Source organism: Lissotriton helveticus, chromosome 6 (genome assembly GCF_964261635.1).
Source record: "Lissotriton helveticus chromosome 6, aLisHel1.1, whole genome shotgun sequence".
In the NCBI taxonomy this organism is placed as follows: Eukaryota; Metazoa; Chordata; class Amphibia; order Caudata; family Salamandridae; genus Lissotriton; species Lissotriton helveticus.
In genome coordinates this window covers 13,239,730-13,266,488 of record NC_136067.1, presented here as the reverse complement: position 1 = coordinate 13,266,488, position 26,759 = coordinate 13,239,730, and the positions used below count along the sequence as shown (strand labels likewise).

At 46.2% G+C, this 26,759-nt stretch overlaps 2 protein-coding genes across 2 annotated transcripts in view; both read right to left on the bottom strand.

Annotated features, from left to right (window-relative positions):
- LOC144762138 (solute carrier family 22 member 7-like) overlaps positions 1-26,759 on the bottom strand; it is a 628,845-nt gene that overhangs the window by 397,232 nt on the left and 204,854 nt on the right. The window lies entirely within an intron of this gene.
- Positions 1-26,759, bottom strand: part of LOC144762140 (solute carrier family 22 member 7-like) — a 299,847-nt gene that overhangs the window by 76,749 nt on the left and 196,339 nt on the right. The window contains exon 8 of the mRNA XM_078647287.1: positions 6,898-7,006. Within this exon, the coding sequence (XP_078503413.1) occupies positions 6,898-7,006 (109 nt within the window). The remainder of the gene's footprint in view (positions 1-6,897; positions 7,007-26,759) is intronic.

Sequence of the window (26,759 nt, the reverse complement as noted above, 5' to 3'; positions counted from 1 at the left end):
GACTCTGAGGAGTGAGAAGAAGGCTTGTTATTAGACTCTGAGGAGTGAGAAGAAGTCTTGTTATTAGACTCTGAGGAGTGAGAAGAAGTCTTGTTATTAGACTCTGAGGAGTGAGAAGAAGTCTTGTGATCAGACCCTGAGGAGTGAGAAGGAGTCTTGTTATTAGACTCTGAGGAGTGAGAAGAAGGCTTGTGATCGGGCTCTGAGGAGTGAAAAGAAGGCTTGTTATTAGACCCTGAGGAGTGAGAAGGAGTCTTGTTATTAGACTCTGAGGAGTAAGAAGAAGGTTTGTGATCAGACCCTGAGGAGTGAGAAGGAGTCTTGTGATTAGACTCTGAGGAGTGAGTAGAAGGCTTGTGATCGGGCTCTGAGGAGTGAGAAGAAGGCTTGTGATCGGGCTCTGAGGAGTGAGAAGAAGGCTTGTTATTAGACTCTGAGGAGTGAGAAGAAGTCTTGTTATTAGACTCTGAGGAGTGAGAAGAAGTCTTGTTATTAGACTCTGAGGAGTGAGAAGAAGTCTTGTTATTAGACTCTGAGGAGTGAGAAGAAGTCTTGTTATTAGACTCTGAGGAGTGAGAAGAAGGCTTGTGATCAGACCCTGAGGAGTGAGAAGAAGTCTTGTTATTAGACTCTGAGGAGTGAGAAGAAGTCTTGTTATTAGACCCTGAGGAGTGAGAAGGAGTCTTGTTATTAGACTCTGAGGAGTGAGAAGAAGGCTTGTGATCGGGCTCTGTGGAGTGAGAAGAAGGCTTGTTATTAGACTCTGAGGAGTGAGAAGAAGGCTTGTTATTAGACTCTGAGGAGTGAGAAGAAGGCTTGTTATTAGACTCTGAGGAGTGAGAAGAAGTCTTGTTATTAGACTCTGAGGAGTGAGAAGAAGTCTTGTTATTAGACTCTGAGGAGTGAGAAGAAGTCTTGTTATTAGACTCTGAGGAGTGAGAAGAAGGCTTGTGATCAGACCCTGAGGAGTGAGAAGAAGTCTTGTTATTAGACTCTGAGGAGTGAGAAGAAGGCTTGTTATTAGACTCTGAGGAGTGAGAAGAAGTCTTGTTATTAGACTCTGAGGAGTGAGAAGGAGTCTTGTTATTAGACTCTGAGGAGTGAGAAGAAGGCTTGTGATCGGGCTCTGAGGAGTGAGAAGAAGGCTTGTTATTAGGCTCTGAGGAGTGAGAAGAAGTCTTGTTATTAGACTCTGAGGAGTGAGAAGAAGTCTTGTTATTAGACTCTGAGGAGTGAGAAGAAGTCTTGTGATCAGACCCTGAGGAGTGAGAAGGAGTCTTGTTATTAGACTCTGAGGAGTGAGAAGAAGGCTTGTGATCAGACCCTGAGGAGTGAGAAGAAGGCTTGTGATCAGACCCTGAGGAGTGAGAAGGAGTCTTGTTATTAGACTCTGAGGAGTGAGAAGAAGTCTTGTTATTAGACTCTAAGGAGTGAGAATTCGTCTTGTTATTAGACTCTGAGGAGTGAGAAGAAGTCTTGTGATCAGACCCTGAGGAGTGAGAAGGAGTCTTGTTATTAGACTCTGAGGAGTGAGAAGAAGGCTTGTGATCAGACCCTGAGGAGTGAGAATGAGTCTTGTTATTAGACCCTGAGGAGTGAGAAGAAGGCTTGTTATTAGACTGAGGAGTGAGAAGAAGTCTTGTTGTTAGACTCTGAGGAGTGAGAAGAAGGCTTGTGATCAGACCCTGAGGAGTGAGAAGGAGTCTTGTTATTAGCCTCTGAGGAGTGAGAAGAAGGCTTGTTATTAGACTCTGAGGAGTGAGAAGAAGTCTTGTTATTAGACTCTGAGGAGTGAGAAGAAGTCTTGTTATTAGACTCTGAGGAGTGAGAAGAAGTTTTGTGATCAGACCATGAGGAGTGAGAAGGAATCTTGTTATTAGACTCTGAGGAGTGAGAAGAAGGCTTTTGATCGGGCTCTGAGGTGTGAAAAGAAGGCTTGTTATTAGACCCTGAGGAGTGAGAAGGAGTCTTGTTATTAGACTCTGAGGAGTGAGAAGAAGGTTTGTGATCAGACCCTGAGGAGTGAGAAGGAGTCTTGTTATTAGCCTCTGAGGAGTGAGAAGAAGGCTTGTTATTAGACTCTGAGGAGTGAGAAGAAGTCTTGTTATTAGACTCTGAGGAGTGAGAAGAAGTCTTGTTATTAGACTCTGAGGAGTGAGAAGAAGTTTTGTGATCAGACCATGAGGAGTGAGAAGGAATCTTGTTATTAGACTCTGAGGAGTGAGAAGAAGGCTTGTTATTAGACTCTGAGGAGTGAGAAGAAGTCTTGTTATTAGACTCTGAGGAGTGAGAAGAAGTCTTGTTATTAGACTCTGAGGAGTGAGAAGAAGTCTTGTGATCAGACCCTGAGGAGTGAGAAGGAGTCTTGTTATTAGACTCTGAGGAGTGAGAAGAAGGCTTGTGATCGGGCTCTGAGGAGTGAAAAGAAGGCTTGTTATTAGACCCTGAGGAGTGAGAAGGAGTCTTGTTATTAGACTCTGAGGAGTAAGAAGAAGGTTTGTGATCAGACCCTGAGGAGTGAGAAGGAGTCTTGTGATTAGACTCTGAGGAGTGAGTAGAAGGCTTGTGATCGGGCTCTGAGGAGTGAGAAGAAGGCTTGTGATCGGGCTCTGAGGAGTGAGAAGAAGGCTTGTTATTAGACTCTGAGGAGTGAGAAGAAGTCTTGTTATTAGACTCTGAGGAGTGAGAAGAAGTCTTGTTATTAGACTCTGAGGAGTGAGAAGAAGTCTTGTTATTAGACTCTGAGGAGTGAGAAGAAGTCTTGTTATTAGACTCTGAGGAGTGAGAAGAAGGCTTGTGATCAGACCCTGAGGAGTGAGAAGAAGTCTTGTTATTAGACTCTGAGGAGTGAGAAGAAGTCTTGTTATTAGACCCTGAGGAGTGAGAAGGAGTCTTGTTATTAGACTCTGAGGAGTGAGAAGAAGGCTTGTGATCGGGCTCTGTGGAGTGAGAAGAAGGCTTGTTATTAGACTCTGAGGAGTGAGAAGAAGGCTTGTTATTAGACTCTGAGGAGTGAGAAGAAGGCTTGTTATTAGACTCTGAGGAGTGAGAAGAAGTCTTGTTATTAGACTCTGAGGAGTGAGAAGAAGTCTTGTTATTAGACTCTGAGGAGTGAGAAGAAGTCTTGTTATTAGACTCTGAGGAGTGAGAAGAAGGCTTGTGATCAGACCCTGAGGAGTGAGAAGAAGTCTTGTTATTAGACTCTGAGGAGTGAGAAGAAGGCTTGTTATTAGACTCTGAGGAGTGAGAAGAAGTCTTGTTATTAGACTCTGAGGAGTGAGAAGGAGTCTTGTTATTAGACTCTGAGGAGTGAGAAGAAGGCTTGTGATCGGGCTCTGAGGAGTGAGAAGAAGGCTTGTTATTAGGCTCTGAGGAGTGAGAAGAAGTCTTGTTATTAGACTCTGAGGAGTGAGAAGAAGTCTTGTTATTAGACTCTGAGGAGTGAGAAGAAGTCTTGTGATCAGACCCTGAGGAGTGAGAAGGAGTCTTGTTATTAGACTCTGAGGAGTGAGAAGAAGGCTTGTGATCAGACCCTGAGGAGTGAGAAGAAGGCTTGTGATCAGACCCTGAGGAGTGAGAAGAAGTCTTGTTATTAGACTCTGAGGAGTGAGAAGAAGTCTTGTTATTAGACCCTGAGGAGTGAGAAGGAGTCTTGTTATTAGACTCTGAGGAGTGAGAAGAAGGCTTGTGATCGGGCTCTGTGGAGTGAGAAGAAGGCTTGTTATTAGACTCTGAGGAGTGAGAAGAAGGCTTGTTATTAGACTCTGAGGAGTGAGAAGAAGGCTTGTTATTAGACTCTGAGGAGTGAGAAGAAGTCTTGTTATTAGACTCTGAGGAGTGAGAAGAAGTCTTGTTATTAGACTCTGAGGAGTGAGAAGAAGTCTTGTTATTAGACTCTGAGGAGTGAGAAGAAGGCTTGTGATCAGACCCTGAGGAGTGAGAAGAAGTCTTGTTATTAGACTCTGAGGAGTGAGAAGAAGGCTTGTTATTAGACTCTGAGGAGTGAGAAGAAGTCTTGTTATTAGACTCTGAGGAGTGAGAAGGAGTCTTGTTATTAGACTCTGAGGAGTGAGAAGAAGGCTTGTGATCGGGCTCTGAGGAGTGAGAAGAAGGCTTGTTATTAGGCTCTGAGGAGTGAGAAGAAGTCTTGTTATTAGACTCTGAGGAGTGAGAAGAAGTCTTGTTATTAGACTCTGAGGAGTGAGAAGAAGTCTTGTGATCAGACCCTGAGGAGTGAGAAGGAGTCTTGTTATTAGACTCTGAGGAGTGAGAAGAAGGCTTGTGATCAGACCCTGAGGAGTGAAAAGGAGTCTTGTTATTAGACCCTGAGGAGTGAGAAGAAGGCTTGTTATTAGACTCTGAGGAGTGAGAAGAAGTCTTGTTATTAGACTCTGAGGAGTGAGAAGAAGGCTTGTGATCAGACCCTGAGGAGTGAGAAGGAGTCTTGTTATTAGACTCTGAGGAGTGAGAAGAAGGCTTGTTATTAGAGTCTGAGGAGTGAGAAGAAGTCTTGTTATTAGACTCTGAGGAGTGAGAAGAAGTCTTGTTATTAGACTCTGAGGAGTGAGAAGAAGTCTTGTGATCAGACCCTGAGGAGTGAGAAGGAGCCTTGTTATTAGACTCTGAGGAGTGAGAAGAAGGCTTGTGATCGGGCTCTGAGGAGTGAAAGGAAGGCTTGTTATTAGACCCTGAGGAGTGAGAAGGAGTCTTGTTATTAGACTCTGAGGAGTGAGAAGAAGGTTTGTGATCAGACCCTGAGGAGTGAGAAGGAGTCTTGTTATTAGACTCTGAGGAGTGAGAAGAAGGCTTGTGATCGGGCTCTGAGGAGTGAGAAGAAGGCTTGTGATCGGGCTCTGAGGAGTGAGAAGAAGGCTTGTTATTAGACTCTGAGGAGTGAGAAGAAGTCTTGTTATTAGACTCTGAGGAGTGAGAAGAAGGCTTGTTATTAGACTCTGAGGAGTGAGAAGAAGTCTTGTTATTAGACTCTGAGGAGTGAGAAGAAGTCTTGTTATTAGACTCTGAGGAGTGAGAAGAAGGCTTGTTATTAGACTCTGAGGAGTGAGAAGAAGTCTTGTTATTAGACTCTGAGGAGTGAGAAGAAGTCTTGTTATTAGACTCTGAGGAGTGAGAAGAAGTCTTGTGATCAGACCCTGAGGAGTGAGAAGGAGTCTTGTTATTAGACTCTGAGGAGTGAGAAGAAGTCTTGTTATTAGACTCTGAGGAGTGAGAATTCGTCTTGTTATTAGACTCTGAGGAGTGAGAAGAAGTCTTGTGATCAGACCCTGAGGAGTGAGAAGGAGTCTTGTTATTAGACTCTGAGGAGTGAGAAGAAGGCTTGTGATCAGACCCTGAGTCGTGAGAATGAGTCTTGTTATTAGACCCTGAGGAGTGAGAAGAAGGCTTGTTATTAGACTGAGGAGTGAGAAGAAGTCTTGTTGTTAGACTCTGAGGAGTGAGAAGAAGGCTTGTGATCAGACCCTGAGGAGTGAGAAGGAGTCTTGTTATGAGCCTCTGAGGAGTGAGAAGAAGGCTTGTTATTAGACTCTGAGGAGTGAGAAGAAGTCTTGTTATTAGACTCTGAGGAGTGAGAAGAAGTCTTGTTATTAGACTCTGAGGAGTGAGAAGAAGTTTTGTGATCAGACCATGAGGAGTGAGAAGGAATCTTGTTATTAGACTCTGAGGAGTGAGAAGAAGGCTTTTGATCGGGCTCTGAGGTGTGAAAAGAAGGCTTGTTATTAGACCCTGAGGAGTGAGAAGGAGTCTTGTTATTAGACTCTGAGGAGTGAGAAGAAGGTTTGTGATCAGACCCTGAGGAGTGAGAAGGAGTCTTGTTATTAGCCTCTGAGGAGTGAGAAGAAGGCTTGTTATTAGACTCTGAGGAGTGAGAAGAAGTCTTGTTATTAGACTCTGAGGAGTGAGAAGAAGTCTTGTTATTAGACTCTGAGGAGTGAGAAGAAGTTTTGTGATCAGACCATGAGGAGTGAGAAGGAATCTTGTTATTAGACTCTGAGGAGTGAGAAGAAGGCTTGTGATCGGGCTCTGAGGTGTGAAAAGAAGGCTTGTTATTAGACCCTGAGGAGTGAGAATGAGTCTTGTTATTAGACTCTGAGGAGTGAGAAGAAGGCTTGTTATTAGACTCTGAAGAGTGAGAAGAAGGCTTGTTATTAGACTCTGAGGAGTGAGAAGAAGACTTGTTTTCTGGCTAGGGGAATGAGAAGAACAAATGTTTTGTAGCTTTCATTGGAATTGTCACCTGATTCATGAGAGACGGTGCATTTGGCAACTGATCGACGATCAATTTGTCCTATAAAACCCATTAAATAAAGCCACCAAACTGACCTTTTCCTCACAAAACCTCAGACATTTATATTATCATCTATTGGATTCACGCTGGATATGTTTGACAGTTCACTTCTTTCATTCCTTTATTTGAATGTGGATCTAATTACCAAATAGTTCCACTTAGTAAGGCTACATTAAAGGATGTTGGATCTCAAAAATGTATACTGTTTTTCAAAGGTGGCATATCAGTCCGGAAAATAGGAGTAGATGTTTCTGTTGTTTACCTTTGGCTGGTTTGAAGGAATGTATTTTGATAGTTTTGGTGCTGTAAGGAAGGTTCTTGGAGCTCTGTTGTTACAGGCACCCCAGTATTCTTGACATTCAAACATACATTTTCTACAGTTAACTTTAAGAGTCCAGTCTGCTGAGATACATTGCTTTTAGGAAATTGAAACTGGCCTGATTTCCTGAATACATCATGCCATTTCCACAAGATTGAGGATTTGGGATTTCCCAATCTAAATGTTATGTCCTTGTTTCCTGTGAGAGCCACTTTAAGGGTTGTGGTCGCCTATTTTATCCATCATAAATGTCAGAAGCTTGGCACATTCTTACCTGAGGACGGTGGGGTAGAGCTCGGCGGTGTACAGCATGGCAGACGTGAAGGAGGCTTCAGAGAAACCTTTTCCTATAATGGCGATGGTTGTCCGCAACGGGCCAAGAGCTGGAGTTAGTAAAAACAAAGACAGAGACCACGAGAATTATGAAGATGTTGGTTACAAACATGGGTTGAATTATTGTTACAAAGCTAACTATTGAGCGGAGCTTGGGTCCTGATGTAGAGTTTGGTGAACGGGTTACTCCATCACAAACGGGACGGCTGTACTTATTCTCAGCACATGATGGTGGAATACTATGCATACTTTTCTTATCCTAGTTCACATTTAAAGAATGTATTTTCAGGCTGGCCTATGCGATTGATCCTGTGGCCCTGGGCTCCACAGACAGATCAGATAACCTGATCTTCAGGGTTCCTTGTTAAATTAACTCTACAGTCCTGAAGAAGTCCCAATTCTTGGCCGAAACTCTCAATAAATGTGTTGAAGTGAAGAAACTGAAGAATGACTACATTTAACATTAGCCTAAGTCACATATGCATTTTTGAATTGCGTGCAGTCCACTTCCAGTTTGGCAGGATTGGAAGGGGCGTTGTAAACCATCAATTCAAGGGTCAACCCACAGAATTGTCATATATTATAATTGTTTAGTAGTGTCAGTCATTTTTCAATATTAATACAAAAACAGAGCAATGGAACTGTACCAATCCCTTGTGTACTGCTCATGTCTACATAAAACATCACAAACAACTTCACTGGATATTTTACATATGTCGTGACCGATAACATCATGCTTAACTTCCCTGAAGTCAAATGATATGTGACGTGATCTGGAGATGAAAGCTGCAGTACCACCGATTGTAGACATGAAGTGGTACAGCATCACTGATCTGAACTAGACATCATCACAGCAGTTGTCATAACAAGAATGTGGTCCTCTCTCATCTTCATTTGACGGTTAATACATGTCACAGTCTACATGCCATTTGTGCTATGATGTGTGTGAGAACAGGAGCATGGCATGAGGGGAGGTATTGTTGCACAGCGCATCATAACTTGTACATGTCAAGAGGTTTGAAGTTTTAGGTCCTAACCACAATTATTCTAAATTATGTTTTTTAGGGATATTTCCCCAGTTATTTTAATATTTGGAAAGTACTTGGCTCCTTTCCTTCCCATTCTTTAACAAATTGTTTTATTGGATGCTTTGCTTTTTGTTCTCTGCTTACGGATCTTAAATAGATTCACATAGTTGAATCGGTAATCAGTCAGAATATCGAATTTTTAATATCGAGATGGCAAAATATCGAGTCTAAAATATAGAATTGACATAATATCGACTTACAAGAATATAGTGGTGCAGAATATCGAAATGCAAGTAAGAAACATCATTTTTCATAATATCGAAGGTAGTAATATTGACAGTCATAATATAGATGTTAAAAGTATTGAATTTATTTATAGTGCTTTAAGTGTTAGTATATGTGTTAATAGTATGTATTATTTTTGTAATGTATGTTTGAATTTTTTTTAAATAATGTATTTTAATTAATTTAATTTGTGTGTAATTTAAGTCTGTAGCGGGTTGTGGGTTTAGAGGGGAATAGGGTGGGAAGTAATTTAATTGAAATATTTAATTATTTTATTATTTAATAATGTAGTATTTAATAATATATAGTGGTAATTAACTTAATTACAGTTTTATTAATTAATTATAAATTGATTAATAACAATTAATAATTAATTTGTAATTATGCTAATTGTGTTATTTTCTATTAATTAGTAATTATTTAGATATTAATTATTAATAATTAATGTGTAAATATGTACTTTTTTTAGGAGTGGGGTGGGGATTGATAGGGGAGTAGGGTAGGATGTACTTAAAGTTTAATGTAATTTTTATTATTTTTATATTATATTTATTACAAGTTAGTTTATAATGTTAATTTTGTGAATTAATTTAGATTTGATGGTTATTCATTTCATTGGTAGTTGTAATAAGTTAATTAATTAATTTTTAAATAATTATGTTAATTCATTAATTATATTAATATTTTACAATATTATAGCTGACATTTATAGGGGAAAATGGTGGGAGGTAAAATAATTTTGATAACATATTTACTTGTTAATTAATGTTATTTATATTGCAGGAGTGGGTATACTAAATTATTCCCCTACCCTATCCAACGCTTTCCCTACTGTTACACTCGGGGGAGTGGGAATAGTAATTTTTACCCTCCCGCTATCCAACACTTTCCTTATTGTTGCACTCACTGGAGTTGGAATAATAATGTTTACCCTTCCGCTATCCAACACTTTCCCTACTATTGCACTCTCTGGAGTGGGAATAGTAATTTTTATCTACCCGCTATCCAACACTTTCCTTTCTGTTGCACTCACTGGAGTGGGAATAGTAATTTTTATCTACGTGCTATCCAACACTTTCCCTACTATTGCACTCTCTGGAGTGGGAATAGTAATTTTTATCTACGTGCTATCCAACACTTTCCCTACTGTTGCACTCACTGGAGTGTGAATTGTAATTTTTACCCTCCCCCTATCCAACACTTTCCTTTCTTTTGCACTCACTGGAGTGGGAATAGTAATTTTTATCTACGCGCTATCCAACACTTTACCAACTGTTGAACTCACTGGAATGGGAATTGTAATTTTTACCCTCCTGCTATCCAGCATTTTCCCTACTGTTGCACTCACTGGAGTGGGAATAGTAAATTTTACCCACCCGCTATCCAACACTTTTCCTACTGTTGTACTCACTGGAGTGGGAATAGTAATTTGTATCGTCCTGCTATCCAACACCTTCCCTAGTGTACCACTCATTGAACTGGAAATAGTTATTTTATCCCCTACGCTATGCAATGTTTCCAGTAATGTTATATTTAATGTAATGTAAAATATTATTTTGTAAAATAAAAATTATTTTAATGTTTAACTTATTATATATAATTTATTTTTATATTTATATAATGGGTATATATATGCAATTATATTTTAAATTATGTTTTTAATATTTTATCATTAGAAATATTAATTAGTTTTCATAATTTTGAGTTAGTATATATAATAAAAAATAAAAATGCATTTGTTTTACATTTTATTCATTATTTCTTAATTTTAACTTTTTAAAAATATGTTTGTTTGTTTAACTTACTTATATTGCTAATTTAATTATTTTATATTACTTTTAAGACATTTTAAAAAGTAGATATTTTAGCAAACCATATTATTTACAACGATATTTTAGATTCGATATTTTTGTACTTACCTGTTTGTAAATAGGAAGTCGCTATTCTGGCATTCTATATTTTTTCATCGATTCTTTGGCAGGTCGATATTCTGCTCCTCGATATTCTGTCAGTGATCCGTGACTGCACCGAGCTCCCCCTCCAGAGGCTTCTACACCTTACGTTTCTACTGTATGTCCTGTGGTAGAGAGTCTCTCTCAGGGCTCTGATCAGAGAACGTTATTTCTTGTAGTTTGCTTCACTTGTATAGCATTATATCATCAGTGCCTTTGTATTTTTTCCTCAGGAAAAAGGAGAGCTTCATAGCCAACTAATGGCTAAAATCTCTGGTAAAACAAGCTGCTTTACATTCCTTCGAGACTTAGCCTGAAGGCTGCTCTCCAAAGCTGCCGTTAGGATAGCTTTCTATAAAAGTTGTCTTTGACCTAATCATCAATAAGAGTTGTTTGGACTGTCACAAGGTGCCCACCTTAATTAGTGGACAGCATATACCAGGCCAACTTCTCACATTGGTTGGGATTCAAGCTTGCTATTGTTTTACTAGGTACATCTCATTGCGTGATTAACTGGAAACCACTAAAAGTATTAGGTACATATAATACATCAAGATTAGAATAAGTATAAGTTCTACTGAACTTGGAGTTGGGTAGTTAAGGGCCTAGCACACCCTTTCTCCAACTCAAGAGAGTTTAGTTCCCACTAGGTTAGGTAAGTGCCTACACCACATGATGCTAGTATGTCTTCTAAAGGAGAAACCAGTGGCTCTCTGCCAACTAGGTATGATCATCTCTCATTTCAGGAATTGAGAAATATTTGTACATCTAGGAAGCTGAGGACAGGTAGAAGTGCAAGCACACAACGTCTCATAAAGATGTTGCTCTTAGATGACCTCAGAAAGACCCCAGGGTCTGATGAAGTAGAACGAGGGGGTGGGGCAGGAGGTGAGGACAGACTAGGAAGTGAACACTTCTTTGATATGGACTCGAATCCTGGCCAGGAGGATCAAAATGATTTCAACCTTGAAAATCCAACTCTTCCTTTCGGTGGAGTAGAAGGCCCCAGTGGCCCTCTCTTTACTCCACCAGGGAGAGTATAAAGTTTACCTAAAATATCAAGAACTCCCTCTGAGGAATCTCATCATTCAGGTACTTCTGTAGGGACCCCTGCTTCTCATAGAAGAGAACCCTCTTATCGTAAGAAGCGCCAATTACTAGAGATTGAAGAATCAAGCTCGGCTCAAGAAAGAGCAATTGGCCTTAGACAGGGAATCCCTAGAGCTCCAGAAGACTAGGACTAGAGTCCCACGGTGGCAGCAACAGTGACTCTAGAACTAGAGAGTATTCTCATGATCGTAGGAACCTGAACAAGATTGTTCCTCCCTATCAGAGTGGGGATGACATCCACAAATGGATAACTGCTCTAGAGAGGGCCTGTAAAGTGCAGATGGTCCCTCAGGAACGGTGGGCAGCAATCTTGTGGCTCTCCTTTGCTGACAAAGGTAGATGTAATGTAATGTAAAGGACACTTCTATAGAGCTGCTTTCACTCCAAGGAGTATCTTGGCGCTCTATCCAGCCTAGATGAAGGGGCTGGAGGGAAAGAAATGACCTAAGTACTATACCACACACTACACTACACTAGTTCCCAACACGTTGCATCAGACAGGGTGAAAATCCACGTCTTCAGGGCTTTCCTAAAGTGTGACTCTTGAGAGAGTGAACGTAGATAGGATGGAAGTTTATTCCAGGCCTTGGAGCCCAAAACAAAGAGTGATTTACCACCTTTTGTAGCCAGCCTAAATCGAGGGATTGTGAGCAGATTTTGGCTGGCAGATCTTAAGCAACGGGTGGGGTGGTACCTCTTAAAGCCATTACATAGATATTTTGGGCCCTGTTGATAAAAGGCTCTGAACGTAATAATCAAGATTTTAAACAGAATTCTTTTCCCTATGGGCAGCCAATGAAGCAGCTTAAGTGCTGCTGAGGCTGAGGATCTGCGAGGCCAACGCAACACAAGCCGAGCGGCTGCATGTTGGACCATTTGCAATTTATGGAGAACAGTTTTGTTGACTCCAGCATATAACCCGTTGCAGTAGTCCAACCTGGAGTTTATTAACGCCACTGCTACTGTCTTCCTGGCCGACAGTGGGAGGAAATCAAAAAATTTCCTCAGAGCTTTTATTATCTGGAAACACGTTCCGGCCACTGTCATTGCTTGATTTTTGAAAGACAGTTGGTTATCAAATTTAATGCCTAAGTTACGGGCAGATGTAATGGTCTTGGGAGGTGTTTCCGCATCCACTGGCCAGCATACTCCAGGGGAAAATAGGTTGTTTTTTCCGAACGGTAGAATTTCAGTCTTACCAGCATTACATTTCAAATGATTTTCAGTCATCCATTTGAATGTAGCTGCCAGACAATCCTTAAGATTTTCTTCAGCATTTGGTCGCTCCCCATCCAACACCAAAATGAGCTGGGTGTCGTCAGCGTATGAAATTGAACTGATCTGGAATGACGCGATCAGTTCTACTAGGGGCGCCATGTACAGGTTGAACCGTACTGGGCTTAAGCTCGAGCCCTGAGGGACCCCTGAGCTGACGACCTTTGCTTCAGATTGGTGTTGTCCTAACACTGTGATTTGACGTCTATTACTCAGAAAATTCGTCAACCACCCTAGGACTTTCCCTCCTACGCCTGCGGCAGCCAAACGATCCACTAAGATGTTATGTGAGACCGTATCGAAGGCTGCCGACAGGTCGAGTAGAATTAAAACAGCTTTCATTCCCTGGTCCATAGCTGCACGAAGGGTCTCTGCTGTATAAAGCAGGGCTGTTTCTGTAGAGTGTTTTGAACGAAACCCTGACTGGTTGGGATGGAAGATATTATTCGTCTCCAGAAAGTTTGTCAATTGTATATTGACAAACTTTTCCGCCAGTTTAAACAGCATAGGCAACAGGGAGATGGGCCGTAAGTTAGAGAGGGAGGTGGGGTCGGCCAAAGCTTTTTTTTGGAGGGGCTTAACAGCCGCACACTTCCACTCATTCGGAATATCAGCCGTGATTAGAGACGAATTTATAATCCCATTTATTATGGGGTTAACCGTCTCTACTAGGGTATGCAAGACCAGGGGAGGGCAGGGGTCCAGAGGTGATCCGGATTTGATGGCTAAAATAGCCTTCAAGGTCTCCTCAGGAGAGACCAGTGTGAAATCTTCCAGATATACGGTAGGCCTTGTCACCTCTCTCTGTAAAGAGACAGTTGACATTGTTGGAACCAAAGGAAAAGTTTTTACAATGGCCAGGATCTTATCTTCGAAGTAGTCAGATATCGCATCACAGAGATCCTGGGATGGCGGAATCTCCTGCGATAGAGCTGCTGGACTCATGAACTCCTTTACAATTTTAAAAATAGCTTTTTGTTCCTGACCTGCCTCAGTAACAGCCTGTAAATAGTGGGCCTTTTTAGCAGATTTTAACTCAGCATGATATTTTCGTCTGGCTGATTTATAGATGTTATGGGAAGTGTCGTCATATTTTCTGCGCCACCTTCTTTCCAGGATTTTTACCTCTCCCAATTCTAGTTTCAAAGCCGGTGTAAACCAGGGGGCACTCTTTTTAGTTTTGGTAGGTCTTAAAATAGTCTTATTAATTGGTTTTAGCATTGCCCCTGCACTGGCAATCCAGTTACAAAAGATTTGGTTGTCTGTAGAGGTATGACCGGATAAATTCGGTATACACATTTTCAATTTAGCTACAACATCCGGTCTATTTGCTAATTCTCTCCAATTGGGAGTGTGTCTGGCTTGGGGTTTTGTTTTATTAATTTCAAGAGGAGCAGTAGATAGGGTATTCAGAAAAATGTGGAACGGAATAAAAAAATGATCAGTCCAAATCTGGGGGATGGGTTCTCCCACCCTCAATCTAGTAAAATTGGAGCAGACGCAGTCCAATAAGTGTCCTGCCTGATGTGTGGGTTCCCTATTGAGAAGCGTAAGTCCTAAAACTTCAATAGTATCCATGAAGCTACTTACTCCAGATTCTTTGGGGGAGTCTAGGTGCAAATTTAGATCACCCAATATTGTAAATTGGGAAAATCTGAGAGTTAGATCACTCAAGACTTCACCCAACGTATCCAGAAATTTTAAGGAAGAACCCGGGGGGCGATATATAAGAGCCCCCGAGAATGTAAGTGAGTCATGGATCCCTAGGATGAAGGCCAGTGCTTCGGCTCCTTTTAAGTCCACAAGTTCTTGAGTGGAGCATTTCAGAGACTTATGATGTGTTATGGCGATGCCTCCTCCTTTTACTTGTGGCCTGTCCAACCGTTGTATAAGGAAATCCTGTGGAATGGCTAGGGCTAGATCGGGGTTGCACCAGGATTTTAGCCAAGTTTCAGTGACCAAAAGTAAGTCGAGATTATTCTCTACTATAAGGTCGTTGATATTTTGAGAGTTTTTGACTAAGGATCGCACATTGATTAAGCCACCCCGTAATACGGGTGCCTCTAAATGTTTATCCGGGGAGGGCTCGGGGAATAATGTGAGTTGACACTGACTACAACTAGCCGGCCCGACCCAAGAGTCCGGATTTAATATGTCGTGACAAGGAGCGTGGGGCCCTTTGCAGGATAACAAGAATTCCCTTGACATACCTGAGAGAGAAGATACCGAAATGTAGCACAGAGTCCTCCGCCTCGCCGCCTCCTTTACGCTGACGGGCGCAGACGGGCAGGACTCTGGCTTGACTCAGGCGTGAGTCAGGCGCTCCCGCTGCGCGTCACCGCTGCGCGACCAGTGAGAGGATTAAGTACAGGCTCACCTGCCTGTTCGTTTGAGCACTAGAGCGCTCAGCCCCAAGTCGCCTCGAGAGTTCCCTTCTAATATGGCGGCCAAGAACCACGAACACTAACAACTATTACAGTTTCTATCCGCTCCAAACAGCTGTGGGGTCACAATTATTATGCAAGAGTGTGGGCAGGATATTACTGATTTAAAAACGGACTAAACAAAAAAATTACAACCAAAATATTTTAAACGCGATAAATTGTTAAAATGCGCTAGTAATCCTGTTTAACGCTCGCATTAGGCACTGGTACAAAGTTATGCGCAGCCAAGTACAAAAAACAGCCTTTCCCTAGGATGGCCTTGCGAAAGTGATCGCCTTAAGTACAGGCTCACCTGCCTGTTCGTTTGAGCACTAGAGCGCTCAGCCCCAAGTCGCCTCGAGAGTTCCCTTCTAATATGGCGGCCAAGAACCACAAACACTAACAACTATTACAGTTTCTATCCGCTCCAAACAGCGGTGGGGTCACAATTATTATGCAAGAGTGTGGGCAGGATATTACTGATTTAAAAACGGACTAAACAAAAAAATTACAACCAAAATATTTTAAACGCGATAAATTGTTAAAATGCGCTAGTAATCCTGTTTAACGCTCGCATTAGGCACTGGTACAAAGTTATGCGCAGCCAAGTACAAAAAACAGCCTTTCCCTAGGATGGCCTTGCGAAAGTGAACGCCTTAAGTACAGGCTCACCTGCCTGTTCGTTTGAGCACTAGAGCGCTCAGCCCCAAGTCGCCTCGAGAGTTCCCTTCTAATATTGCGGCCAAGAACCACGAACACTAACAACTATTACAGTTTCTATCCGCTCCAAACAGCGGTGGGTAGAGATAAGTGCCTCACTGTTAGAGAAGAGGATGCTAATAATTACACAGTCTTGAAGAGTGTTCTCATTGATTGGATTTGCCTAACCACTGAGCAATACAGGATTGAGTTCAGAGATACCCAGTAAACACAGACCCAGGACTGGGTTGACTTTGTAGATTGTGCTACTAAGGCTCTGGAAGGTTGGATACATTGCAGCAAGGTGCATGACTTTTTAGGATTGGACAATTTGATTACGAGGGAGTAGATCCTTAATAATTGTCAAAATCAGTTCTTGCATCAGTACCTGGTGGACTCAGATCCGACTTCTTCCCAAAGATTGGGCAAGAAGGCAGATAAATGGGTCAGAACCAGGGTGAAGCCAAAGAATCAGGGTGGTGACCAGAAGAAAGATTCTTCCAAGAACCAAGAAAAAGGTGGGGATAAATCAAAAGATAAGTCCACTACAGGGCAACAAAAGCCCTTTTCTGGGGTGGGTCCCAAACTCCTTCCTCTCCTGAAAAGAAACCTTATTGCTTTGTCTGTGAAAAGCCAGGCCACTGGAAAAATGATCCCAATTGTCCAAAGGTCAGCAATAAGGAAAATGTTCCTCCCAACACTACTCCTCCTGGTACTACCAATAGTAATCTCCTAGGTGGTAGCAGTGCACCCAAAGATTTAGGGGGTTTTCACGGGGAACTGAGGTGGACCCTGGTTTAGAAAGGTCCCCCTCACAGGCCTCCTCAGTCTGTAATGGTGGCATGGGACTTGCCACTTTTACTGTCAGTCCTGATTCTTTGGGCAAGTACAGACAGGCGGTACTAATAAATGGTCAGAAGGTTGTGGCATTCAGGGACACAGGGGCTAGTGTCACCATGGTGACAGGGAAACAGCTTTTACCTGAGTTTAAGTACCAGGTGACCAACATTGATGGTATCAGGACAGATCATCCCATGGGTATAGTCAGTCGCAGCTGGGGAGGTGTCACTGTCCCAAAGAGAGTGGCAGTGTCCCCAAACTTGCCTGTAGATTGCCTATTGAGTAATGATCTGGAAATGTCAGTCTGGGCTGAAGTTGAATACCAGGCCCATTTAAGAATGTTAGGCCTCCCTGAGAAAGTTGGTGGGACCCATAGGGCCTCAGGCCAACCCCAGGGACATGTTGGAGTGGTAGAGCCTGAAAGAATGGCCCACTCTACTCCACCAGAGAGCGGAAGGGTTAAAGAAATGTCTTCTCCCCCTCCTCAGACTATAGGTAAGGGTCAGCTTCCTCAGGTCTCTGATCCTACCCATGGTGAAGGAGCTGCCCCAGAGGTGGTCAGGCCAGTCCTGGCAACACCCCTGATGGGAGGGGACCCTTACAAGGTGGTACCCAGTCTGGAGCAGGTATCCAGCCCCTCTCTACACTCCCTCAATCATCCTAGGGCTGTAGAGGTCAGGAAGGTCAGTGGACCACTAAGGGCCCACTATCCAGAGGAACCCCCTCATCAAGAGATTAGGGACACCCAGTCTAGTAGTACTAGCCTGGTGAAAATTCTTCAACACACTGAGGGATCCCTCCTACCCTTAGGTAGTGACATCCCCCAGAGGGACTTTGTTGGGCAAAGGCAAACCTGGGACCAAATTGCTCCAGACCTACCATGTCCCTCCAGTGTTCTAACCGAAGGGACTCAGCCCCCATCTGTAGGCAGCAAGAAGTTGAACCCAAGAGCCAGATATGACTCAGTCATGGAAAGAAAGGGCTCCACGGTGACCAGTGCTCTGAGGAGGTTGAGACCAACATATTTAGGGCCTCACTTCTCCACTCAGGCACCCCACCAGCCTTTTTCCTTGCAAAAACACCCTACGGGTAGTAATCCCCAACTTTGGAGAAAAACCAATATCCTTATTGATAGGGACTCCTTGGTGGACTATACGACAGGGGGTATCCATGCTAGTGCGGGATCTTCCTTATATGGCCACTTAGTCAATAAATGTAAATGTCCAGTATTTATAAAGCGCGAACAATTACCCGAATTGTGTCAAGGTGCTGGGGGCCGTCAGGAAGATTAAGCAAGCTATTGGCCAGAGTCACATGGTGCTGGGCTGTTCTGCCGCCGGTGCCAGGAATGAGCCCCTGGGTTCCAGAGTCCGTCGCCCTGGCCGCTGCACCACACCTCTTCCCTAAAGTCTCAACTGGGCAATGTTAGCCTTATCTCCTTTCGTTTGCGGGGGGTATATATAGGAATTTGGAATCTGACTGCATGGTTACCTCCACTTGTTTCCTGGTGTTTTTCTGGTTTTTGACTAGTCCGACTGGGATCCTTCTATCCAAGAACCCAGTCTATCTGCTGTCCCCCTTAAATTGCTATGCATGTACTTTAGTTTGGGTACACTCCAGATTGGATACTGGGGTGCCCCTATTCAGTCCCTAGTATATGGTACACCATGTACCCAGAGCATAGGTACCCCAGAGGCCTCCCACGGACTGCAGCATGTATTATGCCGCCCCTAAGAGACCATTCAAACTGACACCACAGGTCTGCTACTGCAACCTGTGTAAGGCGGTGCATGAGCCCCTTACATAAATATATAGGTTACCTATATCTATTCTAAATCACTGCACATATAAACCTATCAGTCACCCCTATGGCAGGCCTTGTCAATCCTGAAGGCAGGGTGCTGGGTTTTGTGTGAGAGGGTGCCCCTGCATGAGCAGAGCCCCTCTGCAGCCTTCAGAATCTAGTCTCCGGGGAATGCTAGCCAAATTTTGTATACAACAGGGAGTGAGGCAAGGCTGTATATTTGCCCCTTTCCTTTTCTATTTATATATAAACAGCCTGGGCCAATATTTGATTGAGCATCGATAGGACTACCCGATTATTAAGAATACCCCAGTTCAAATTCTACTCTATGGGGACGACGCAGTTATCATGGCGCGGACGCAACTGGGATTACAACGGACAGTCACCAACTTTGTTAATTTTATGCAAGACAGGGGTTTAAAAGTTAACATGAGTAAAACTTTTACTATGAGCTGTGGGAAAAAACAAGGAAAAAATGATATATCTTTATTAACAACACCATTGTTGAAAGTGCAGATAAGTTTTCGTATCTGGGTATTACTTTTGATCGGACTGGGTCCTGGACAGCGGCAATGCAGGCAAGAAAACTAATGTACATTAGAGCCATTGGCGCAGTTATTAATTTCTCAAGGAAGTTAGGCTGCAGACCTGTCCCTGAGCTATTAGCTATTTATAAAGCTAAATGTTTGTCCACAGCAACATATGGGGCAGACATTTGGGGATTTGTAGATGCGGAACATATTCAACGTTTTGAAAACGCCTTTATTCGTTATCTCCTGGCGGTTCCTGGCTACACTGCTACTTTTAATTGCCATGCGGAACTTGGTCTCCCTTTTATTTCTGATATTATTAATATAAATCCTTTTTTACTCTGGCTTAAGGTATGGGCATCAACTGAGACTGGTTTTAATCGTGATGTAATTGTAGATTGTCTTAAACTAGAGAAGGTGGCTAATGTTCCATGGCTCAGTAATATTTAAAAAATTGGCGACTGACATGGGCCACCCTGAATATTAACATACGCCAGAGATCATGGAAACAATATCTAGAAAAACTTTGAAAACTGTTTGCCTGACTTATCTGGAGAATAAGCGCTGGCTTAAAGAGAGAGATAAAAAAAACTGTTATGGAGAACCAACTAATGACAATTTGTCGGGGTATACAACCATATTTGGTACAGATCCAGGGAAGCTTTAGTCGTATGCTCCTAACCCGTTTTCGTTTTGGGGTCTTCCACAGAATGATTACGTTCCCAAATGTTAAGGATTGGTCGAGAAATCTAGAGCCATATGTATGTAGTTCAAATGGGTTCGCAAACGCCGAAATTCGCAAAATTTCGGCGTTTGCGAACTCATTTTCGCTAAATGGTATGTATGTAGTAAATTTGAGTGCAAAATAAGGAATCGCAAATTTGCGATTCCTTATTTTGCGATTGCATTTAAGGAATCGCAAATTTTGCAATTCCTTAAATGCAATGTATGAAGCACCCAAGTTGTGCGATTTCTCATTAAGAAATCGCAAATTACCACCAACTTGAAGTTGGTGGTAATTTGCGATTTCTTTCACAAAAGCACTTTTTTGCATTTGTGAAAGTGCCATGTGGTGCACATACATGCCCTTAGGGCATGTATGTGCGCCATATGCGCACACATGTTAATTTCAGGGGTGCATCAGGGTGTCCTTATGACACCCTTGTACCCTTGAAATTATTCTCAATTTGTGATTCTCAAATTGCGAATCGCAAATTGAGAATAACTTCACATTCATTCCTATGGGCCTCCTGGCCAATAGAAATGAATGGAAAATTGTTCCTTAATTGCGAATCGCAATTAAGGAATTTGAAGAACTCACAAATAAAAATGCGATTTTCTACATACATACCAATTTGCAAATCTCAAATAGCGATTTCTAAAAAATCGCTATTGAGATTCGCAAATCTTGATGTTGATACATCTGCCCCCTACTCTTATGCCTGTGTGATGATATTTCTAGTCAAACAATGCTGCACAGTGTCTTATTTTGTAAATTGTATACATGTCCCAGGAAAATCTTTTCAAAACCGATCATGAGGCAAATGGGCTTAAGACAATGTAGAACAGCGTTATTGAAGCTACAGCTTTTAGAAAATCAATTGATTATAATGGTAGTTTCCTCCTTTTTAAAGTCTGTTATTAGATATAGAAACACTATGTGATGTTTTACCGCCATGTAACCCTTGTGTTCATACAACTATGATGTTTTTAAAATGTGTAATCATAGCGAAATGTAATTATTTTTAACTTGTGACTTTATGATTTTTATGTTTGCAAAATCAAATAACGCTGAATTTGGACTTTGGTACACCATGTCCCCAGGGCATAGGTACCCCAGAGGCCTCCCAGGGTCAGCAGCATGAATTATGCCACCCCTGAGGGACCACTCAAAATGGCACCACAGGTCTACTACTGCAGCCTGTGTAAGGTGGTGCATGAGCCCCTTACCTAACTATATAGGTTACCTATATCTATTCTAAATTACTGCACATATACACCTATCAGTCAATCCTGAAGGCAGGGTGGTGGGTTTTATGTGAGAGGGTGCCCCTGCATGAGCAGAGCCCCTCTGCAGCCTTCGGAACATATTTTCCGGGATTGTCTGTGATGCAGCCAACCATATATATTTAAGTGCATTATAATCCCATGGTAAATGCTAACTTTAAAACGGGTGCTTAGAAACATGTCGTGTTTGGTGTCAAACACCTTGGAATCATACTTCCCCCGCCAGTAACTGGTGGGGAGGTATGATTCCACGCTTCTAGAGGGACTTATGTGAAACACCAGTACACCCGGTACCAGCTTTCTCGACCTGGGCATCACAAAATAGATGCTGCCAGCCACATATACGAGTCTGCCCTTCTGCTGCTGAGCCGAGCTCGAGCAGAAGAAGGCCTGACAATAGGTTTCCTGTCCCAGGGAAGTGTGACCACCTCCCAGACGGGCTTTAGTGCATTGGGGCTGGGTGGGAGCACTCTGAGAGTGCCGTAATGTCTGCACTGGGGGCACTTTAGTGTCCCTGTGCATAGTCCAGCTCAAACCGGTTGCAGGAACCATTTGCTCCTGCTCTGGCGCGAAACTGGACAAAGGTCTTGGTGTAGCCACCCCACTGTCCTGACCCTCCCATAGGTGGGTCCCTAGAGTTTGCCCAACCCCTTCCTTGGGTATAAAGTAGGAACCCCTGACAACAGAACTATAGGTTTTACCTGGACTAAACTCTGCAAGAAGAAACCACTTACTTCAATGGTCTACACTTAGCTGGACGACGGAAGAATCTCCCTTGGAGTAAAGGAGTTACGGGAGCCCATCGGGCATAGCAGCGCAGGTCTGACTAGGAGCATGGCCCAATGAGGAAGCATGGTATTACTCGGGGGGTGTGAGGGCATCACAACGAGAGACCTCCCTTTCCCCTGCACCCCCTGCTAGGATCTGCGCATCCTTTGATACACTGTCCCAATTTGGAGCTAGTGTGCAGGACCTGTTTAAATGCAGCTCCCGGACCCTCCTTTTCTTTGACAGCTTGAGCTGTGATGACAGCCGGAGGTGCGATGAGAGCCTGAGCTGTGGTGAGAGCCGGAGGTGCGATGAGAGCCTGAGCTGTGGTGAGAGCCTGAGGTGTGGTGAGAGCCTGAGGTGTGGTGAGAGCCTGAGGTGTGGTGAGAGCCTGAGCTGTGGTGGCAGCCTGAGGTGTGGTGAGAGCCTGAGGTGCGGTGAGAGCCTGAGCTGTGGTGAGAGCCTGAGCTGTGGTGAGAGCCTGAGGTGTGGTGAGAGCCTGAGCTGTGGTGAGAGCCTGAGGTGCGGTGAGAGCCTGAGGTGTGGTGAGAGCTTGAGCTGCGGTGACAGCCTGAGGTGCGATGAGAGTCTGAGGTGTGGTGAGAGCCTGAGCTGTGGTGAGAGCCTGAGGTGTGGTGACAGCCTGGGCTGTGGTGGCAGCCTGAGGTGTAGTGAGAGCCTGAGCTGTGGTGAGAGCCTGAGCTGTGGTGAGAGCCTGAGCTGTGGTGAGAGCCTGAGCTGTGGTGGCAGCCTGAGCTGTGGTGAGAGCCTGAGCTGTGGTGAGAGCCTGAGCTGTGGTGAGAGCCTGAGCTGTGGTGAGAGCCTGAGCTGTGGTGGCAGCCTGAGGTGTGGTGAGAGCCTGAGGTGTGGTAAAAGCCTGAGCTGTGGTGGCAGCCTGAGGTGTGGTGAGAGCCTGAGGTGCGATGAGAGCCTGAGGTGTGGTGAGAGCCTGAGGTGTGGTGAGAGCCTGAGGTGCGATGAGAGCCTGAGGTGTGGTGAGAGCCTGAGGTGTGGTGACAGCCTGAGCTGTGGTGGCAGCCTGAGGTGTGGTGAGAGCCTGAGGTGTGGTGAGAGCCTGAGGTGCGGTATTAGCCTGAGGTGTGGTGAGAGCCTGAGGTGTGGTGAGAGCCTGAGCTGTGGTGGCAGCCTGAGGTGTGGTGAGAGCCTGAGGTGTGGTGAGAGCCTGAGCTGTGGTGGCAGCCTGAGGTGTGGTGAGAGCCTGAGCTGTGGTGACAGCCTGAGGTGTGGTGAGAGCCTGAGGTGTGGTGAGAGCCTGAGGTGTGGTGAGAGCCTGAGCTGTGGTGGCAGCCTGAGCTGTGGTGGCAGCCTGAGCTGTGGTGGCAGCCTGAGGTGTGGTGAGAGCCTGGGCTGTGGTGGCAGCCTGAGCTGTGGTGAGAGCCTGAGGTGTGGTGAGAGCCTGAGGTGTGGTGAGAGCCTGGGCTGTGGTGAGAGCCTGAGCTGTGGTGAGAGCCTGAGGTGTGGTGAGAGCCTGAGCTGTGGTGGCAGCCTGAGGTGTGGTGAGAGCCTGAGGTGTGGTGAGAGCCTGAGCTGTGGTGGCAGCCTGAGGTGTGGTGAGAGTCTGAGCTGTGGTGAGAGCCTGAGCTGTGGTGGCAGCCTGAGGTGTGGTGAGAGCCTGAGCTGTGGTGAGAGCCTGAGGTGTGGTGTCAGCCTGAGGTGTGGTGGCAGCCTGAGCTGTGGTGAGAGCCTGAGGTGTGGTGAGAGCCTGAGGTGAGGTGAGAGCCTGGGCTGTGGTGAGAGCCTGAGGTGTGGTGAGAGCCTGAGGTGAGGTGAGAGCCTGAGGTGTGATGAGAGCCTGAGGTGTGGTGAGAGCCTGAGGTGTGATGAGAGCCTGAGGTGTGGTGAGAGCCTGAGCTGTGGTGGCAGCCTGAGGTGTGGTGAGAGCCTGAGCTGTGGTGGCAGCCTGAGGTGTGGTGAGAGCCTGAGCTGTGGTGGCAGCCTGAGGTGTGGTGAGAGCCTGAGGTGTGGTGAGAGCCTGAGCTGTGGTGGCAGCCTGAGGTGTGGTGAGAGTCTGAGCTGTGGTGATAGCCTGAGGTGTGGTGAGAGCCTGGGCTGTGGTGAGAGCCTGAGCTGTGGTGAGAGCCTGAGGTGAGGTGAGAGCCTGAGCTGTGGTGGCAGCCTGAGGTGTGGTGAGAGCCTGAGCTGTGATGAGAGCCTGAGGTGTGGTGGCAGCCTGAGCTGTGGTGACAGCCTGAGGTGTGGTGAGAGCCTGAGGTGTGGTGGCAGCCTGAGGTGTGGTGAGAGCCTGAGGTGTGGTGAGAGCCTGAGGTGTGGTGAGAGCCTGAGCTGTGGTGGCAGCCTGAGGTGTGGTGAGAGTCTGAGCTGTGGTGAGAGCCTGAGGTGTGGTGAGAGCCTGAGGTGTGGTGAGAGCCTGAGGTGTGATGAGAGCCTGAGGTGTGGTGAGAGCCTGAGCTGTGGTGGCAGCCTGAGGTGTGGTGAGAGCCTGAGCTGTGGTGGCAGCCTGAGGTTGGTGAGAGCCTGAGGTGTGGTGAGAGCCTGAGCTGTGGTGGCAGCCTGAGGTGTGGTGAGAGTCTGAGCTGTGGTGAGAGCCTGAGGTGTGGTGAGAGCCTGGGCTGTGGTGAGAGCCTGAGCTGTGGTGAGAGTCTGAGCTGTGGTGAGAGCCTGAGCTGTGGTGGCAGCCTGAGGTGTGGTGAGAGCCTGAGCTGTGGTGGCAGCCTGAGCTGTGGTGGCAGCCTGAGGTGTGGTGAGAGCCTGAGCTGTGGTGGCAGCCTGAGCTGTGGTGAGAGCCTGAGGTGCGGTATTAGCCTGAGGTGTGGTGAGAGCCTGAGCTGTGGTGAGAGCCTGAGCTGTGGAGAGAACCTAAGCTGTGATGAGAGCCTGAGGTGTGGTGGCAGCCTGAGCTGTGGTGAGAGCCTGAGGTGTGGTGAGAGCCTGAGCTGTGGTGAGAGCCTGAGGTGTGGTGGCAGCCTGAGCTGTGGTGGCAGCCTGAGCTGTGGTGAGAGCCTGAGGTGTGGTGAGAGCCTGGGCTGTGGTGAGAGCCTGAGCTGTGGTGAGAGCCTGTGCTGTGGTGAGAACGTGAGCTGTGGTGAGAGCCTGAGGTGCAGTGACTGTCTGAACTGTGGTGAGAGCCTGAGGTGCGGTGACAGCCTGAGCTGTGGTGAGAGCCTGAGGTGCGGTGACAGCCTGAGCTGTGGTGAGAGCCTGAGGTGCGGTGACAGCCTGAGCTGTGTTGAGAGCCTGTACTGTGGTGAGTGCCTGGGCTGTGGTGAGTGCCTGAGGTGTGGTGAGTGCCTGAGCTGTGGTGGCAGCCTGAGGTGTGGTGGCAGCCTGAGCTGTGGTGGCAGCCTGAGCTGTGGTGAGAGCCTGAGGTGTGATATTAGCCTGAGGTGCGGTATTAGCCTGAGCTGTGGTGGCAGCCTGAGGTGTGGTGACAGCCTGGGCTGTGGTGGCAGCCTGAGCTGTGGTCGCAGCCTGAGGTGTGGTGAGAGCCTGAGGTGCGGTATTAGCCTGAGCTGTGGTGGCAGCCTGAGCTTTGGTGGCAGCCTGAGCTGTGGTGAGAGCCTGAGGTGTGGTGAGAGCCTGAGCTGTGGTGAGAGCCTGAGCTGTGGTGGCAGCCTGAGGTGTGGTGGCAGCCTGAGCTGTGGTGGCAGCCTGAGGTGTGGTGGCAGCCTGAGCTGTGGTGAGAGCCTGAGCTGTGGTGAGAGCCTGAGCTGTGGTGAGAGCCTGAGCTGTGGTGGCAGCCTGAGGTGTTGGGGCAGCCTGGGCTGTGGTGGCAGCCTGAGGTGTGGTGAGAGCCTGAGCTGTGGTGAGAGCCTGAGGTGTGGTGAGAGCCTGAGCTGTGGTGGCAGCCTGAGGTGTGGTGGCAGCCTGAGCTGTGGTGAGAGCCTGAGGTGCGGTGACAGCCTGAGCTGTGTTGAGAGCCTGTACTGTGGTGAGTGCCTGGGCTGTGGTGAGTGCCTGAGGTGTGGTGAGTGCCTGAGCTGTGGTGGCAGCCTGAGGTGTGGTGGCAGCCTGAGCTGTGGTGGCAGCCTGAGCTGTGGTGAGAGCCTGAGGTGTGATATTAGCCTGAGGTGCGGTATTAGCCTGAGCTGTGGTGGCAGCCTGAGGTGTGGTGACAGCCTGGGCTGTGGTGGCAGCCTGAGCTGTGGTCGCAGCCTGAGGTGTGGTGAGAGCCTGAGGTGCGGTATTAGCCTGAGCTGTGGTGGCAGCCTGAGCTTTGGTGGCAGCCTGAGCTGTGGTGAGAGCCTGAGGTGTGGTGAGAGCCTGAGCTGTGGTGAGAGCCTGAGCTGTGGTGGCAGCCTGAGGTGTGGTGGCAGCCTGAGCTGTGGTGGCAGCCTGAGGTGTGGTGGCAGCCTGAGCTGTGGTGAGAGCCTGAGCTGTGGTGAGAGCCTGAGCTGTGGTGAGAGCCTGAGCTGTGGTGGCAGCCTGAGGTGTTGGGGCAGCCTGGGCTGTGGTGGCAGCCTGAGGTGTGGTGAGAGCCTGAGCTGTGGTGAGAGCCTGAGGTGTGGTGAGAGCCTGAGCTGTGGTGAGAGCCTGAGGTGTGGTGAGAGCCTGGGCTGTGGTGAGAGCCTGAGCTGTGGTGAGAGCCTGAGCTGTGGTGAGAACGTGAGCTGTGGTGAGAGCCTGAGGTGTCGTGAGGGCCTGCGGTGCGGTATTAGCCTGTGCTGTGGTGAGAGCCTGAGGTGTGGTGGCAGCCTGAGCTGTGGTGAGAGCCTGAGGTGTGGTGGCAGCCTGAGCTGTGGTGAGAGCCTGAGCTGTGGTGAGAGCCTGAGGTGTAGTGATAGCCTGAGCTGTGGTGAGAGCCTGAGCTGTGGTGAGAGCCTGAGGTGTGGTGAGAGCCTGAGGTGCGATGAGAGCCTGAGGTGTGGTGAGAGCCTGAGCTGTGGTGAGAGCCTGAGGTGTGGTGAGAGCCTGAGGTGCGATGAGAGCCTGAGCTGTGGAGAGAACCTAAGCTGTGATGAGAGCCTGAGGTGTGGTGGCAGCCTGAGCTGTGGTGAGAGCCTGAGGTGCAGTGAGAGCCTGAGGTGTAGTGAGAGCCTGAGCTGTGGTGAGAGCCTGAGCTGTGGTGGCAGCCTGAGGTGTAGTGAGAGCTTGAGCTGTGGT